At 44.5% G+C, this 18,302-nt stretch overlaps 1 protein-coding gene across 5 annotated transcripts in view; it reads left to right on the forward strand.

The window, feature by feature from the left end:
- Nucleotides 1-18,302, forward strand: part of LOC138952861 (serine/threonine-protein kinase MRCK alpha-like) — a 97,568-nt gene that overhangs the window by 12,500 nt on the left and 66,766 nt on the right. For all 5 annotated transcript variants that reach the window (XM_070324597.1, XM_070324599.1, XM_070324601.1 and 2 more), the window contains exons 8-14: nt 1,884-2,049; nt 2,608-2,690; nt 2,986-3,065; nt 3,503-3,642; nt 4,060-4,197; nt 4,566-4,681; nt 5,166-5,272. In XM_070324597.1, coding sequence (XP_070180698.1) covers nt 1,884-2,049; nt 2,608-2,690; nt 2,986-3,065; nt 3,503-3,642; nt 4,060-4,197; nt 4,566-4,681; nt 5,166-5,272 — 830 coding nt within the window. The remainder of the gene's footprint in view (nt 1-1,883; nt 2,050-2,607; nt 2,691-2,985; nt 3,066-3,502; nt 3,643-4,059; nt 4,198-4,565; nt 4,682-5,165; nt 5,273-18,302) is intronic.

The following is an 18,302-nucleotide window of genomic DNA, read 5'->3' on the forward strand; positions in this document are numbered from 1 at the left end:
CTTTATGGATGCGTTTTCGTCTGGATGGGGCCTGCACTGGCAATTGCAGTCTTGAGGCTGTGATGTAGACGCAACTCCTTGGGCTTCTCTTTTGCCTGGGGTTAGGAGCAGTAGCTCTTAGTCTACTAGCCTTTCTTTTTGGCTATTTACAGGCATGTCCTGTTGCATTCGGGCAATTCTTCTGTTGCTTCTTATGTGAACTAGCTGGGGTGAGCAAGTTCTCACTCCCTGTCAGACAGAGTATAAGGGATTCTGATTGGGTTTTCACACTAAATCATTTTCTCAGGGGAATATCTCCCCGGCCAGCTCTGCGATCTGGCCGACTCGCTCAACAGGTCCTCTCAGGGCTTGCACAGGGGTTGGCCCATCTGCTTACGGGTCTGGAGGCGTGCTGTTTGTGTTTTAGATCATGGGTTCTGACTCTGGTCTTTGGGCACGAAGCATATATTTCCTCCACTTTATCTGTGTATGCTCCTTTTTTGGCCTCCTTGGCCATTTGGGGATTTAGAGCGGGGGTGCAACTCCTTAGCGCCCCTCTCTCAAGCCAGGTGGTTTTTCACCTCTGTTTCAGTTTTTGGCTTTGGGCAGCTGGGCCTCTTCTTTGAGGTTCCGGCGTCTCGGCTATCTCAGCTGTTTTGAAACAAATAGGCCTCTCTTCTGTTGCTCATGGCGTTCTTGTGGGCATGATCAAAGGACCTTGTTTTACGAGGTTTAGAGGCTCCCCCTTGTTTAGCGCGTGGGACTTTGTTCTACTTACTCTGGGCCTCAGCCCTATAGGGCAGTGAGGCGCATGCGTTTTTGGGGTTTGACAGAGGATGTAGCCTTAGGGCTTTTGGTTCCGTTTGTTCACGGGTTTTGGCCAGGTTTTGGGGTTTCAGAAACCTGGTCAATATCCTCTGGTGTTTGATTCCCTCCTCTTGGGAGGATTCTCGCTCCGGGAGATTCGGATTTTCTAACTGTCTGGTTAGACTTTTTTAATCCCTTTTTTGACGTTACTGTCTTTTGGAACCACGAGCTTTAGCTCAGGTTCTTGTTTCTTTACAATGGAGCGAAAGAGACATCTTTTATTTGTCTCTCTCTAGGGGCTCTGCTACATTCATAGGACAGTCCTATGAGTGGTGCGGTTTGAACAGGGAGGGGGGGGGGGGCGTTCAGTCCTCCCTCTATTCCTTTTCAGGCGTTCGGGAGTCCAGAGTCTGGTGTTCTGCTCTGGCTGGTGGTGTTCCTCTCGCCTATGCGAGGCTTGCCAACAGCTCGGGTACAGATTTTGTGCTTCTTTTATTGCCGTGTTGCGTTCTGGTCGCCTAGGCGAAGCTTTGCAAACGGCTTACTGGAGATCAGATGATGTGTTCATCGGTTTCTATCTTCGGGATATCTCCTGCACGCGGCTAGACGGCTCCAGTTCATTGCTGGTTTTAGTTGCTGCAGGGCAGGTTCTTACAAGGACATAAGTAGGTTCCCTCCACCTTTAGGAGGAATCTGCATTCATAAGAATTGGAGTAAGAATATGTGATTAAATCGAAAATTTTTAATTAAATTTTGATTTAATATAATATACTTACCCAATTCTTATAGTTAATACCCTCCCATCCATCCCCGCTGTCTTATATCCTTGGGGTGTTTTAATAGTCTCGAATGATTATTACGGATGCTGGCGCTCACGTGGTGCGCAGGGTGTTATGGGTAACTGAGCAAGGTCAGGCCATAGCAACGGCTATGGCGTCGCTTTTAGCTTGGTTACCACCCTACTAAGGGCAGGTAATTTGAGTGGTTTTTTCGACATCTAGCATGTGGGACTGAAGTCAATGCATTCATAAGAATTGGGTAAGTATATTATATTAAATCAAAATTTAATTAAAAATTTTCGATTTGTTTATTTGCAGACACGGTTCGAGTTCCCAACAGATGTGGATGATGTTTCCCCCGAAGCCAAAGACTTGATGCGGCGGTTGATATGCAGTGCAGAGAAACGGTTCGGCAAGAACGGCCTGGACGATTTCAAGAACCATCCCTGGTTTGGCGGCATCGACTGGGACAACATCAGAGACAGTAAGAATGACAATATGGGGTTTTTCTTTTTCTTTGATATTTGTTTATACCTTTGACACTCTGAATGACTGCTTGTGAGTACAACCACCTTGCATTCATTGTATTCTCTATTTCTTGTCAGAGATACTTCTCTTCTTCTTAATAGGCCAGACGTGGCACATCTTGGCTCAAAGTTGTTCAAAAGCGTGTTTTGGGATCTTGGTATTTATAGCCGTTACAGAAATATCCAGGTGTTTATATCATACTCCACAGGCACCCAGACACTTGCCTTACTTTAGGAGCCTTAAGTAACTTACTGCAGAGAGTGAGATATTTAGTGCTACAATAGTTACTGGTTAGTGTATACTGTAGTTTTAAGCTAAAATAAATTAAAGGATGCTCTTATCTCATGTAAAAGCCTGGTGGTGAACATGAGAAGGACTGCACCTTTAACAGCTACACAGGCTGCTCACATACTTTCCTGATGTAACCCAACTCTTCATTTTTCTTTGACTGTGAGTGTTGTTTGTGCAAGCGTTGCTATGGTTTCACAGAATCACATTATTTCTCTTTTTTCAGTGATCGCTCCATTCAAGCCAGAAGTTACAGGCGCAACAGACACGTCCAACTTTGATGTTGATGACACTGAAGTAAAACACACAGTAAGTTGTGGAAAATTCTTTTTCTTTCAAGCGATAAATTGAGGGCATCTGAGGTTAAGAATAAATATGATAGCAACTGTGGAGTTTTATCCTTTATGTCATATAACATTTATTGCTTTGCTGTAAAATCGGAAAGAAAATTCAACCAGAAAAGAGGGACATCTTGAACAATAATGAAAACCTTGATAGTGTGCAACAGATGTGTTTGATGATTGTCATTTGACAAAATTTGCTCTTACAATGTGTGGCTTGCTTAGGATGTTATCATCACTGCAAAATGTCTGTGTGTTTACAGGACACAGTCCCACCCACTACCCATTCAGCTTTCAAAGGCCACCACTTGCCGTTCATTGGCTTCACCTACACCAAGGAATGGTAACTTGTGCTTTTACTTCACATTGACAAGTCTACTGTTCGTATTGCTATAAGCAAGATTTGCTGCCTGGGGTGCAGTGGGCAAGGTTAAAATCCCCTCACTGAAATACTGTTAGGCAGGATTTTGAAGTGGATTAGTGCTCTTTTGGTTTGATGGAGGAGTACACTAACTTTATAGGAATAAAAGTTGAATGTTGATAGGGCATTGATATCTTTGATGACTAAAGGTATGGCTGCATTACTGAGCAGTTTACTGTGCAATAGGCTTTTTTTGGGGGGGGGGGGGGGGGGGTGATGATGATTCTTTTTTTTCTTCCATAAATTAATTATTTGCTTAATTTACTGATTTTTTCTTGCAAAAGGATGAAGATGTTTTATTTGCTGAACTGGTTTCTCCTTTGAAACAGATTGAAAATGTTTTGTTCTCTTGCTTACAGCAAACTCTCAGATGCAGAAACGTTACAAGAGTCCTTGGACTTTGACAGCGACAAAATAGACAACCTTTCCACTGAAGTCTTGGAACGCAAAGTCAAGGCATTGGAGAAAGAGAACAGAGATCTCTCCAAAAAATTTCAAGGTATGTTGAGGCGTTTATGTGTTACAATGGAACACATAAGACGCTGCTAGTGGTATGACTTACTAGTTCTAGTTAGACTTACTTATTGCTTGCAGTATCTGCAGCTGATGAAAGTAGGGGTTGGGGAAAGAGCATAAGAATCTTCAGAAATGACTTGTCCTATTGTTTTGTTGATAAAAAGCTAGTAGAAGATGTTTTCTGGAAATAACTCTGTTGGGGTTTCATGAGATGTAGAAGAGTTGCACCCTAAAACACAATGGGGCAAACATGGGACTTAGTCAGTACAAGTGTGCAATCATGGTGATGACAGTCAAAAATGAGCTCTAATGTGCATTTTGTGTTGACAGTTATTTCTTGTTGGCGTGGTTTGTTTCTGATCCTTCAGAAGGTTAATGAACACTGACCTTCTTTTTGCAGAGTCGCAGGAATCCCTCCACCACTTGCAGCGTACACACAATGGCATCGATGCAGCAGCAGCAGCGGCCGCCGCCAGTGAGGAAACGGAACTAAAACAGCTGAAAGAGGAGGTGGCTGTGTTACACAGAGTCATAGCAGGTGAATGCATTTTATAAACTTTAAAAAAATAGAAATTCACCTCCTGTTGGAAGACTTTCGTACCCAGTAATAGAGCTTCAGGGAGATTCTGGGCAGTTTGTGGGAGTAACGGGAGTCAGTCTGTGTGAAATGACCATTGTTCGTTGTTTGAAATTTGTCTTCATTTCTTAAGTTATGTGCAATAGGAAGGATGTGTTCTCCATGAACGTGAGGCTGCTTTGTCAAAGATGATATTTGGTGTGTGAATGTGTGCGTTTTGGTGTATGTTTCTTTTGGTTATGGTCAGCAGTACATAACTCTTGAAGGATATTTTCATTGCCTACATATATTTCAAGTCGCTCATGATGCAATTTTTTATGTTGGTACAGAGTCACAGTCTGATATGAGCACTCTGGAACTTGAAATGAAGAAGGTTGTAGACCAGAAACAAGAGGTGGAAAGAAAAATGCGCAGCTCAGATGACGAGAAGGGATCATTTGAAAAGGTTTGTCCTTGCTTGTGTTGTGATCTTGGCAAGACACTGCTCATGCTTTATGACTTGAGAGAAAAAGCCAGCACAGTTCAGTATCTAACTGCTCTGATTTTGTTTCTTGTCTGCTGTTAAGAGAGCTTGTTAAGAACTGACTGAAAAAGAATTTCTGTAACTGTATCAGGAGACAATAATTCAGAAGCAGTTTGCTTGTGCACTCATTTTAACAATGTAAAATGTGTCTGTAATAACTATTGCTTGCTGAGGCATCTGGTGTGTGTCTGTGTCTGCCTTTATATGTGTGTGTGTGTGTGTTTGCTTGGCTGTCTATGTGTCTTGTGTTTGTTGGTTTCTTTCTTTTTCGTTCATGGGCTGAAACTCCCAAGTTCACTCATGCTTTTTGCATGAGTGGGGTTTTATGTGTATGACCGTTTTTACCCCACCGTTCTGTTTGTTGGTTTGAAATCATTTGTAAATGTAAACGTACGTGTTGTTACAGGAACTTGAGAGCTGGCGAGAGAAGTACAAGAACCAGGCTCGGGAACTGAAAGAAACACTAAACAAGTTGAAAGTCACCACGGAGCAGTACAATGAAGCAAATGATGGGTCAGTATAATTGTTATTGACATGTTCTAAATTCTATTTTCTATTCTGGAGAGAGATATACAGAGAGACTATTTCTTTCTTTGAAGCCTGTGACTGTCTTAATGTCTCTTTGTGATGACATTAGTAAGGTGTAAGTAACATACATTGTTTCCAAACATAGAATGTTGTTTTTGACATACATTTACTAGAACCCTGATCTCATGATCCTCAAAATTGATGAACAAGATACACAACTGACAAAAAACACAAAAGTGGTTGAATTTATCCTGAAAAACAATGAACGCGCCGACTGACGCCTAACATTTCCATGTGTTAGCTTCGACGAATAAAATTCATACGCGAAACAACAAGTTCCCGGTTCAAAAAACCAACAAACACCGAAAACTCCAAACTGTTTCCTTACCTTGCAAGTTGACACAATGATAAACAATCAAAATAGTCAATACACTTCAACTAACCTACAACTAAAACTTGTACAGAGAAAGGTTAGAGGAAAATGAAAGCAAAGCAAGAGAGACAGTGCACCAACACGTCTTCACAGGACGGAAACCATTCGTTCAGTGACGTATTCCCGCGTTCTATCTCACGTGACCCATTCCTCTCTACATTGTGGTCGATAAAACCACAATTAGACTTCACTTACTCAGGTAAGCTCGTCATAATTATGTAATGTTTTTGTAATCTTAACAATACAATCAGTGTGCGCGCCTTGTGAGCGAGGCTGGTACTACATATTGTTCATACGAAATGACAAACACAGGTTACAAGCGATAACGCGCAAAAGTACTGGTTTATTATTTTACATCTGATATTGATATCAGTAATGCATATATAGTTACAGTACTACGTATTGCGGTAAAAAACTTATGAACAGAAAGAAAAAGAGAAAAGAAAACAAATTATTAGACATGGCAAAGGTATCAAATGCATTAACAAGACACGAGAAGTAAATACAAGAAAAATAAACAATCACAAGACAGGCGAAGACAAACAGACAAGAAAGTTACAATTACCAAACACTCGTTGGTTAGTCCTTCAACAACAATAAAGAGTTACGTTCTGTACGTTCAACAACAATAAAGAATTACGTTCCGTACGTTCAACAATACCATAAGCACTAAGAATACTCAAGAAACTTAGCATACATACGTTTAAAACCAAAATGGCTACTTTCAGAAAAATACAAAAAGTTGACTCATCAGGCCAGGAATACAAAGCAAACTGTCATACCAAAAAAGTCTAACGACAACGTTCCTGCGTTAATCAAAGTCACAAACAAGATATTTACTCATCCACTTTCCCTCACTAACGTTACAAGAAATAAGCCCGTTTACAAACGATCACCACAGACCGCAAGCTCTTTTACCTAAATTCTTTTAACGTAAGGCTGAAAAAGTCAGAGAAAACGTTTCACTTCGAACTTCGTTAACCACAGAACACACAAGTTATCATTATAAACATTAGCGACTTTCTAGCGTCTACAAAACATTGCTGTACGTTCACAACACTAGAACAGTTGAACACACAATAAAGAAACACTACAACAAGTCAGACTTTCAACTCACGTTATACATAAACAACTCACAAAGTAATTACAAAATGGCGACCAAAACACAACACAAACAAGTAACAACAAAATTACCTTATGCGCTGTGTGGGTTGACCAGCAGTACCAAAACGTGTTGCCTCACAAACGAAGGGCACAAAACGATTCACACTTGAGAAACAACTGTCTCCAAGAACATTACGTTGACGTTAAAACATAAGAAACACTCCGTTGGTTCACTTGCTAACCTTCATACGTTTACAGATCAAAACCAAACGCTTCCTAAAACCCTCAGATCGACTGACGAGACAGGAGTCAAGCAGTGGTATTTATGGAAACACAAACCTAACATGGAATAGTTATTCAAAAGCAGACCTGTTTACCCTCCCGGATTGTCCGGAATTATTACGGATTTGGGGTCTAAATTCCGGTATTACGGAAATCTACCGAAAATTCCGGAAATTGCGGTCGAGAGAACCTTTTTCGTGCGTGAAAATTCGAAGTCGAAATTGTGGTAGTCACCAGGACTGTGATTTCAAGGCTGACCGAAACAGCCTTTTCTGCGCATGTGCACAGCAAGGTATTTGTCGGATTCCGCGGTTTTGAGATTGACATTGGTCCGAAGGGTAATATAGGATCTCTGTGGGGACGAAATGCCAACCAAAAAAGCGAAAGTTGTACAGAAATATCGGCAAAACTATTAAGTCAAGTGGCTGTGTCTGGTGAAGTTTAAGAAGAGCGAACCACATTCATTTTGGTGATCGACTTGAGATCAGTGCAACAACAAAGCTAACTCAGTTAGAATACGAGTGACGTCGCGGCACGTGTCCCGAGTAGGTTAGACGCAGTACACAAATGCACATGGAAACAAACAAAAACACGAAATTATGTTTGGCAAAACATGAGCCTGCTTCGCATCGAGTTTATTTGACCTAGGTCTCTACTTCCACAGAATCTCCCAGACCTGCGAACCGATCTCTCACTACGGTCTGTCACGCCAGAGACACAAGATGTAGGTCTATGGTCGCGCTCATCAGTGACTTGCGCTGTTGCCGAAATTCAAGTCTTTCTGAGTCTAAAACTGATCTCCATTAATATTTCTCCAATATAGCAAAGATCACAGTTCTTTGAATCAAAAAACTTATAACAAAATTTTTAAATGAAATAAACAAATCGGTCCTCTAAAATTAAAAGTAGCTTCTGGAGAGAGTTATTATGACTGGTTTTAATGCAGGATGTCTGATGTGACAGAATGTAAGGTGGTTTTGTTCACATGCATCTTGGCTGTAAATAGTCCAAGGGCGGAGTAGGGTGGGGGTGGGGGGGGGGTATGTTACAGGGGTTCCGGACCCCCCCCCCCCTTGCTGTCAAAAAAGCAACAAAAAACACAAAAATTCAGTCTGTGGAGAAAAAAAAATTAAAACATTTTCTGTCTGTGAAATTTTTGTTGTTGTCGGGAGCAGATATCAATGAAGATAAATTGCCATTATTTAATACTAACTTTATAAGAAATAATGAGTGGCTGCTGACACCAGTTTATCATGTTTAAAATCAAGGATAAGCCACAAATTGTTAATAAAATAGCTATAATTCTTCAGCCAGACCCCCCAACCCCTGGACCCCAGGTTGTACCCCCCCCCCCCCCCCCTAACTCTCTTGCTCCGCCCCTGAATACTGTTTTTTTGTTTGTTTGTTTTTTTAGATAAAGTAATCTTGTCTTTGTTAACTTGCATATATATCAGGTGTCTTGTGTTGTGTGTTTGTGGTGTGTGTGATCGAGCTTCTGTATGTGTACTGTTAAACATGGTTAACAATTTTGTACTTGTTTTGCATGGTAGCGCGCGAATTAACGTGTCGTTTCATCGTTTTCAAGCTGGTTTATGGTTGATAAAAAAGATTACTCAAAGATGCCTCAAATTACGGAAAAGTACCAGTTGCATTCCTGATTTTCATTTGAGGGGGTAAACAGGTCTGCATCAAAGTCAAAGGTCACCGGATTGACCAACCAACAACATTCCTAAGACAGAATCAGGTGAAACTACTATTTTACAGCCAATCAGTAACCGATCACGCACTCCGTGCATGCTCAAAACTTAAAACGGTATATTTAACAGAAAGAAGACCAAGGAACTAGCTGACATCACAAAGCTAAAAACACGTGAGTCACACGTATTCTAAAACTTGCAACGCAGATTCGCAGGGCTCACCCCAAAATCAAGACACAGAAAAGAGCACGTGAATCTCACGGTGTTCTAAAACTAAACGACGCAGTTTGTGACACTCCGACCAAAACCAGGTCACAACAACAGAACAAGGAGCACGTGAATCTCACGTAAAAATATTAACGCTCCACAAAACGGGTCACAACAAGGTGACACAATAAAAACACGGTTTACTTCTTTATACATCGTGCAATGGCTTGAGCAAACGTAATTACAACAAAAAGTAGGTGAATGCATGCCACATCGGCATGCACACTCCCACCGGAAATTATATTAATATAATTTACTTCAAAAACCTTTGTACAAACATATTCCTTATATCAAAAGAAGAATAACGCAGATTTAGACATTTCAAATTTACAACTCAAAATCATTGTGTTGCAAAACATTTACACAACAATATTATGGTTCAATCATTTTCAGTGTTTCAACACATCTCGTTTCAACTAAATGCCACTAGTCATTTACTTGACGGCATAAAAAAAACGCACCACTTAAACCATAAATGTCCGTTACATCATCTGGTATAAAAACAAACCGCAACAATCAACAACTGTCAAAATGGAACAACACTCCAAAGTTCGATGTTCTTTCAGTTTGCTTACACAGCTTTGTCTTTGTGATTTTCACGATCTACTAACACAGTCATTTTGTGAATAGGTCGCTCTAATATGCGACTATCACCAGTGGGACGGCCGTGATTGTCTAGAGCCTTTGTTCCAACATGCACTTTCACTCGTCTGACCAGTCCATCAGATCCAGGCATCACCTCGATTACACGAGCCATGCACCACTCTGATCTGCACAAGTTCTGGTCATGCAAGACAACAACATCTCCCACCTGTACGTTTGCCTGGGGACGTTGCCAGACACGACGTTTCTGCAAGAGTGAAAGGTACTGGCTCTTCCATAGCAGCCAGAATTCGTCTGCCATCCGCTGGACACAGCGCCAACGTTTCCTGGCGTACAGGTCTGGATCTTCAAACACACCAGGGGGCGGAAGGATGGCACCTGACTTCATGGTGAGGACGTGGTTGGGGGTCAAAGGGCGTGGTCCATCTGCCGATTCCAATGACTCGACAGACAGTGGTCGACTGTTCACGATGGCCATCACCTCGTATAGGAACGTACGAAGTGATGAGGTAGTGAGACGCTGGCCTGATCTTCTGAGAAGACCATTCAGGATGCTGCGTATTGTTCGTATCTGACGCTCCCAAACGCCACCCATGTGACTAGCTGCAGGGGGGTTGAACTTGAACTCACATTTGCTTTCCAGCATCTTTGATGTCAGTCGTTCAGAGTCCATCTCCTTCCATGCCAGTTTGAACTCGTTGCATGCACCTACAAAGTTCGTTCCTTTGTCACACCAAATGCGTGATATGTTTCCTCGCATGGAGACAACAATGCGTAGGGCGTTTATGAAGGAATCACTTGACATGTCATCCAGGGTTTCAATGTGGATTGCCCTAGAGGCAAAACACGTCACGATCAGTCCGTACCTTTTCACCTCCCTACGTCCATCTTTGACGTGAAATGGGCCGAAACAGTCAATGCCACAGTACGTGAACGGTGGGGATGGGTCAAGACGCTCTGGAGGGAGGTCGGCCATCTTCTGTCCAGCTGGCCCTGAGCGATGCCATCGGCAGTGAACACAGCGGCGCACCAACGAGGAGACGACGTGACGAATGCCAATGATCCAGAAACCGCTGGCTCGTACTTGGTTGATTGTGAACATTCTCCCTTGGTGGGCTATCGCAGCATGACAGTCCTGAGCCACCAGGGAAGAGAAGTGACTGTCTCGAGGTAGTAGTATGGGAAACTTGTCAGCTGAAGAGGATGATGAATTTTGAGAGCGACCGTATACTCTCAGTATTCCATCAACGTCCTTGTGAGCGTTGAGTGCCTGAAGCTGGTTACGTAAAGAAGGCGTTGGGCGTTCAAAATGTTCTTTCTGAAGACATACGATGAACTTTTTCTCAGTGACTTCAAGCACTTCAAGGGGAGATGACTGGTGCCCCTTAATGGCATTGCATTTGCGTACCAAAACAGCCATGGCTCTTATCAGAGATGTCTTGGAGGAGAATCGTTGGGCGATCTGCTCAAACGACTGAACAGACACTTCTTTAGAGGTAGTAGCCTTGCACACTTTCACCTCAACATCGTCATCTGGGATCTCGAAAAAGTCATCTGATTCCGGAAGGGACTGGCTCAAGAATGCGGGACCATGGAACCACTCTGATGTCATGAGGTCACTCACAGACAATCCCCGTGATGCATAATCAGCTGGGTTCTCCTTTGTAGAAACATGATTCCACTGACTGGCCTGTGAGAACTGACGTATTTGTTGGACTCTATTTGCGACAAAGACGTGAAAACGCTTGGACTCGTTCTTCAAATAAGCGAGTACAATCATAGAGTCAGTCCAAAAGAAATGTTCAATGCTCTCAAAGTCCAGTTCTTCTTGAAGAAATCTTGCCATCTTGACGGAAAGTACCGCTGCCGTTAGCTCCAGACGAGGGACAGTGACGTGTCGAAGCGGAGCCACTCGTGCTTTGGCGACTACAAGCATACTGTGAATGTTGCCTAGATGATTCTCAAAGCGAAGGTACGAACACTGGCCGTATCCTGCTGTAGACGCGTCTGAGAAGTGATGTAGCTCTACATTCTTCACGGTGCCAAAGTCTGTGGGCAAGTAGTTCCTGGGTACCTTGACGCAACCCAGTCGGGATAGATCCTTCAGCCACTCTTCCCAACGTTCTTGAAGCGATGGTGGCAGCGGATCGTCCCAGCCGAGCTCCTGGCGACATAGTTCCTGGAGGATCAATTTTCCAGTCAGCAAAAAGGGGGCCAGAAAACCAAGGGGGTCGTAGACTGATGCAATTGTAGAGAGAACTCCTCTTCTGTTCGAGGGACCCAGTCTGGGGTTGTCAGTGAAACCCAGCGTGTCATCATCAGTGCACCAGTGAAGGCCAAGAGTCCGCTCAATTTCTGGTGTGCTACAAGGGACTGCGAGTTCTGTGGCCTTGGTTGACGTAACTTCAGAGTCGGGGAAGTACTCTAAAAGTTCCTTTGAGTTGGAGACTATCTTGTGCAGCCTCAATTGTCCGTGTTCACAAATCTCTCTGGCCTTCATGAGCACATCTGCTGCTTCTTCAACAGAGTCTTTGGCTTGAAGTCCATCATCGACATAAAAGTCACGCTGCAGAAAGGCTGATGCCTTGGCGCTGATTTTGGCGTTGTCCTTTGCCACCTGCTTGAGGCCGAAGTTTGCACAGCCTGGTGACGATGTAGCCCCGAAGATGTGCACCTTCATGCGGTAGTCAAGCGGCTGGCCACTCGTATCACCGTCCTTCCACCAAAGGAAGCGCAGAAAGTCTCGATGGGGCTCGGAGACGTGAAACTGGTGGTACATTTTTTCCACGTCACAGGAAAATGCTATGGGACCCTTGCGGAAACGACAGAGAACGCCGGAAAGGGAGCTGATTAGGTCTGGGCCTTGTAGGAGAAGATCGTTCAAGGACGTGCCTAGGTGACGTGCACTACAGTCAAAAACCACACGAATCTTTCCTGGCTTCTTGTCGTTGTACACGCCGTGATGTGGGATATACCAGCGATTAGGGACCTCGACTTCGTTCTTGGGAATCAGTTCAGCGTCACCTCGCTCCAAAATCACGTTCATGAACTTGATATAGTCTTCACGGTACCCAGGCTTCTTCTCAAACTGGCGTTTCAGTCCCACGAGACGCTTGACTGCGGCACCTCTATTGTCAGGAAGAGACGGTTGTTCTGGACGAAAAGGCAAAGGCATCTCATAGTGACCAGCTTCGTTGACCTTCACGTTCTCCTTCACGATCTTCATGAACTTTAAATCATCTTGAGACATGGATCCTGTGTCACTATCAGCAAAGTCTCTCTCCATAACGTGTAGTAGGTCAGTACACGATACCTCATCCACCTGTATTTTGTAGACGTGAGCTGCACTTTCTTCTTTTCTTGATCCTGGCTTGACGATTACGTGCATGGACGAGCCTACACCATCAAAGGCGACGGAATGCGGTGACTTGCCGACGATGCTCCAACCTAACTTAGTCTCTACTGCAAATGGCAGTCCTTGGACAACGTTTAGGGGCATGAGGGCTTCAGCGCAGTCATAGCCGATGAGGAGGCCTGCTTCGCAATCAGGGTACAAGGGGGGCAGTTTTGGGGACAGGTGTTGGAGATGTGGGTAAACTTTGACAGTCTCTGAGGTGGGGATTTGCGTGGGGTCAACGGACAGGTAAGGTCGTGAGATGGCAGAAGGGAGCCTGACAAACTCACTGGAGGTAGGAGAGCGGACACGCAATCCAGAGTACTTCCTGCCGGAGACCACAGCATTGTCCTCAGTCAGTGTGGAGACCCTGAGTGTAGTCGGCTGCGATTTGGCTTTAACTTCTTCAGCCACTGACTGCACTACAAAAGTGGCGTTGGACATAGTGTCCAGTAGTGCGTACGTCAGCACTTCTACGTTGGGGTTAGAGTCACTGGAAACGAGAACGGGAACGATCATAGACGTGAAACCGATGCTGTTTTCCTCGCTGGCCTTAAGAGCAGACACCGTAGGGGTCGACGATGACAGTGGCTCTTGAACGTCAGCAGCAGAGGTACGGTAATTGTTCTTGTGTTCACTCGCCCCTTTGTTTTCACTCATACTGTTCTGATATTTGAAATTGTCATCGTGAAGACAAGTGGGATGAGCCTTCTTGCACTTCTTGCACGTCTGTTTCTGCTTACATTGATGGCTCTGGTGATCCTTGCTTCTCAGACATCCGTAACAGATACGGTTCTTGAACAGAAAATCTCGTATCTCAACCAGAGGCTTCTCTATGAGTTCCTTACATGTCCCAGCGTCATGGTCCGGAAGTTGACAGTGCAGACATGCGGTGACATCCTCTGTCAGGGTTGACAGGTTCGTTGTGAACTTTCTTGGTGTCCCCGATGCACTTGTCAAGCCGAAAACAGGGTCGTTAGAAATGTCTGCTTCGAGGGTAACGAACGACACGAGTTCATGGAACAGAGGATACCTCTTCTTTTCAACCTTGGTTCGAGCAACTGTTCTAGACCATCTGTGACTCATCCAGTCTGGGAGCTTTCCGACGATCTTCCGTAGGTATTGGGCATCATCCAGGATGCTCAGTCCACCAACTTCCTGGGCAGCAACGGAACATTGCTGCAAGAAATCGGCCAGACTTCTGAGTCCCTTGGGATCCTTGCTTTTGACTGGGGTCCATTCGTCCAGCTTGGTCCGGAAAGCTTGCGAAACGACGTATGAGTTGCCGAACCGATTTTCCAGCACTTCCATGGCTCTCTCGTAGGCATCACCTTCTCTCAGCAGAAAGAAGCCGGTCACGGCCTCCTTTGCTTGACCTCCGATGTACCGTTGCAGATACAATAACTTCTCACTGCTGGTTATGTTCTGTCTCTCGATGAGAAACGCAAACGACGATCTCCAAATTGGATATTGGAGAGGGTCACCAACAAAAATGCACGGCTCCTGCATCGGCAAACGGTTGATCATCAGAGCGTCTGATAGGGTTTTGGCGAGAGAGTCCATAGGAGTGTCCTGCTTGGCAGGAGTAGCAAGTGGACGTTGGTAGTACGCAGACGGGGGGTAGGAGGCAAATGGACGATCTGCATGACATTCCTTGTCAAAGTTCATGTACGCAGGGGGCCTTGCGTTTTCGTTTCCCCAAATAACTTTGGGGGTGGTCTGATGTGGGTCCAGGAATGTGGGCACGAAAGGCTCTGGTTTGGGATGTAGGTGGGTATCATAGGGGAAACAGGGTGGGGTAACTTGAAAACGTCTGTGGTCCATGCGTTGGTGACGTTCTTCTGGGAAGTAGGTGTGTCGTTCTTGCGTCTCATCACCTTCCCTTGTCTCTGGTAGGTGATAGGACCAACCTGTGTGGTCGAGATCAGGCGGGCGAGAGCCTGTGACGCTTGTCGTTGAGTGTCCAACGTTGTGCAGAGGCGGCTGACCAGCGTACGCACCGAGAGGGTGCTGCAGTGTGGTCAGCAGCGCTGTAGGCCGCATGGAGGATGTAGTTGCAGCCGTCGTGTAGTTGGGTGTGAAGGGCTCCTGACGGACGAAAGGAGCGCTCGTTCCGGCGTGATGGGGGGCGTTGACATCCTCTCTACGTTGAGGTCCGTACGCCTCGTAGGTGGCGTTGTTGGTAGTAGCGGCGCTTGTAGAGGCGCTGACTCCAACGACGAGGTCCACGACAGGTAACGCGTGCTGTCGTGGCTCAGTCGTTGTGGTTCCTGCGACGAAGTTGGTGACAGCAGCGTTGACGTTGACAGTAGAGATGTCACGGGTGCTGGCGGCTTGGCAGACAGGAACAGACGTGAAGTCCATGGCTGGCTGGTGTGTCCCTTGATCAGCAATGACGGCAGCTTGGCAGACAGGAACAGACGTGAAGTCCATGGCTGGCTGGTGTGTCCCTTGGTCGGCAATGACGGCAGCACCTGTCCCTATTCCTATCGCTGTATGCTCATTGTTTAGAGGAGGGGCTTCAAGACTGTACAGGGGAACGGAAGGACGAGGGTGGAACCTAGTGTTCAACAAATCAATTGACGGTAGATCAGAGAGATCCTGCTGAACTGATTCACCTTGTTCCAATACCTGTAACATAGCTTGTTGTTCTCTTAAACTAGTTTTTAATTCGGTGGACTGAATTTGTCTCAAAGCCTTCTTCTGTCTTAGTTCATCAAGAGCTGCTTCAGCTGCGTCGTTAGCCTGCCTTTCAGCTTCTCTAGCCTTCCTAGCTGCTGCTCTCTCAACTTGTTGTTGTTGTAAGAGATCCAGTTCATTAAACTGAGCTTCCTTTATTGCGTCACCTTCCACTTTAATGGCCAGGGATGCAGCCTCTAGTTTAAGAGCCAATTTAGTGTCTTCAGAGCTAACACTTTTAGAGCGGAGAGACTCGGCGCGAGAAGCTACTTGGCTACCTGATCTCCTGATACCTGACTTGTGGCTAGCTGACTTGTGGATGGCTGATGTAATGCTAGCTGCTTTATGGCTGGCAGTCTTACCACTGGCTGACTTGTGGGTGGATGACCCAACGCTAGGTGTAACACTGCTATGCCTGGAAGTAGGCTCTTTAGTCACCTGCACGCTAGTCGTCTGTCTGTCAAGAGCTCGATCAATGTCAAACATAATGTTCTGAACTGTTCTCTGAACATCATCCCAACTTTCCTGAATGGTTTCACCGCTACCAATACTACGAAGACCTTTCTCTATGTCACCAAGATCCTTGTACATGCTCAAAATAACCTGTTTTTGACTGGTTAACGACTCTTGATTAGGAGTTTCTTGGTCAAGCTCTGTTACTACCTCACCGATTGCTCGTTCCAAGAATGTTCGTTGTCTTGCAAAGTTTCTAGTTTTGATCTCAATCTGGTACTCTCTACCTTTTTCAGTAGGCTTAATGTCACGCCTAGGCCTTTGAGAATGTTCATCTTCATCGCCGTTAACGTCATAACCTGAAGCTTCCAATGGTTTATCTGCTGGAATCTTCTCCATTACAATGTTCGCTTATTCAAAAGCACTAAAAAACCTACATAAGGTTTATCTGGTTATAAAGTAAAATGAATCGATCTGAGGGTCGTTTGGGATAATACACAAAAGTCACAAAAAATGCGCCGGATACGGAGTAGGAAGATCTCTAACCGACAAGTTGATCTATGTCAAACTATGGTTCACTAACACAGTGACAAGTAACAATAAAGTCTTTTGCTGGTTATCAACAGCTACGTTTACGTTCATTGAGCGTCAATAACAACAGTTCTTTACATTCACTTGGCTGGACTTCAGCTAAAGTTCTGTACTGGGCAACAGCAGCTAAGTTTTTTACTGGGCGACAGCAACTAAAGTTTTTTACTGTGCGCGCCTTCGTGAGCGAGGCTGGTACTACGTATTGTTCATACGAAATGACAAACACAGGTTACAAGCGATAACGCGCAAAAGTACTGGTTTATTTGTTTTACATCTGATATTAGATATCAGTAATGCATATATATATTTACAGTACTACGTATTGCGGTAAAAAACTTATGAACAGAAAGAAAAAGAGAAAAGAAAACAAATTATTAGACATGGCAAAAGGTATCAAATGCATTAACAAGACACGAGAAGTAAATACAAGAAAAATAAACAATCACAAGACAGGCGAAGACAAACAGACAAGAAAGTTACAATTACCAAACACTCGTTGGTTAGTCCTTCAACAACAATAAAGAGTTACGTTCTGTACGTTCAACAACAATAAAGAATTACGTTCCGTACGTTCAACAATACCATAAGCACTAAGAATACTCAAGAAACTTAGCATACATACGTTTAAAACCAAAATGGTTACTTTCAGAAAAATACAAAACGTTGACTCATCAGGCCAGGAATACAAAGCAAACTGTCATACCAAAAAAGTCTAACGACAACGTTCCTGCGTTAATCAAAGTCACAAACAAGATATTTACTCATCCACTTTCCCCCACCAACGTTACAAGAAATAAGCCCGTTTACAAAACGATCACCACAGACCGCAAGCTCTTTTACAGTGGAGTCCAGCTATAACGAACCTGGGTAAAACGAAATCCCGCTTTTAACAAACTGCCATTGATTTCCCGGCAGACAGCCTTCTATTTCTTACTTGTTACTTTCGGGCTACAACGAAGCTTTTGAACTCATTTGCATAACGAATCCCTCTTATAACAAACACGTTTTCATCCCCCCAGAGCAGTTTTGTCTCTAAAAGTCACAAGGCTACAACGAACGGTGCAAGGTCTCGGCCAACCAAGACTATGGCATACTCGTGGCAAAGCCGCGGAATGGTACCGTAAACCAAGAATAGTGACGAAATTACGTCACGGGTCGAAAGTCTTTGACGTCAATGCCTCCCTGTAGTCTTTAGTTTCTCTCGCGCGGTGTGTGTGTGTGTGTGTGTGTGTGTGTGTGTGTGTGTTCATTTTGTGCACATGTGTTAGTGTTACTGTTTGTGTGTGTGTGTGTGTGTGTGTGTGTGTGTGTTTGTGTGTGTGTGTGTGCGCGTGCATGAGTCTGTACTCGTGTGTGTGTGTGTTTGTGTGTGTGTAAGAAAGAAAGAGAGAGAGAGGGAGGGAGAGAGAGAGAGAGTGTGTGTGTGTGTGTGTGTGTGTGTGAATGTCTGAAGAGTACTCGGGTCCAGCGCGAGCGTTTTTAAAAGACACTGACCTTCTTCCCAGGGGTCAA

The sequence above is a fragment of the Littorina saxatilis genome, linkage group LG17 (assembly GCF_037325665.1).
Source record: "Littorina saxatilis isolate snail1 linkage group LG17, US_GU_Lsax_2.0, whole genome shotgun sequence".
In the NCBI taxonomy this organism is placed as follows: Eukaryota; Metazoa; Mollusca; class Gastropoda; order Littorinimorpha; family Littorinidae; genus Littorina; species Littorina saxatilis.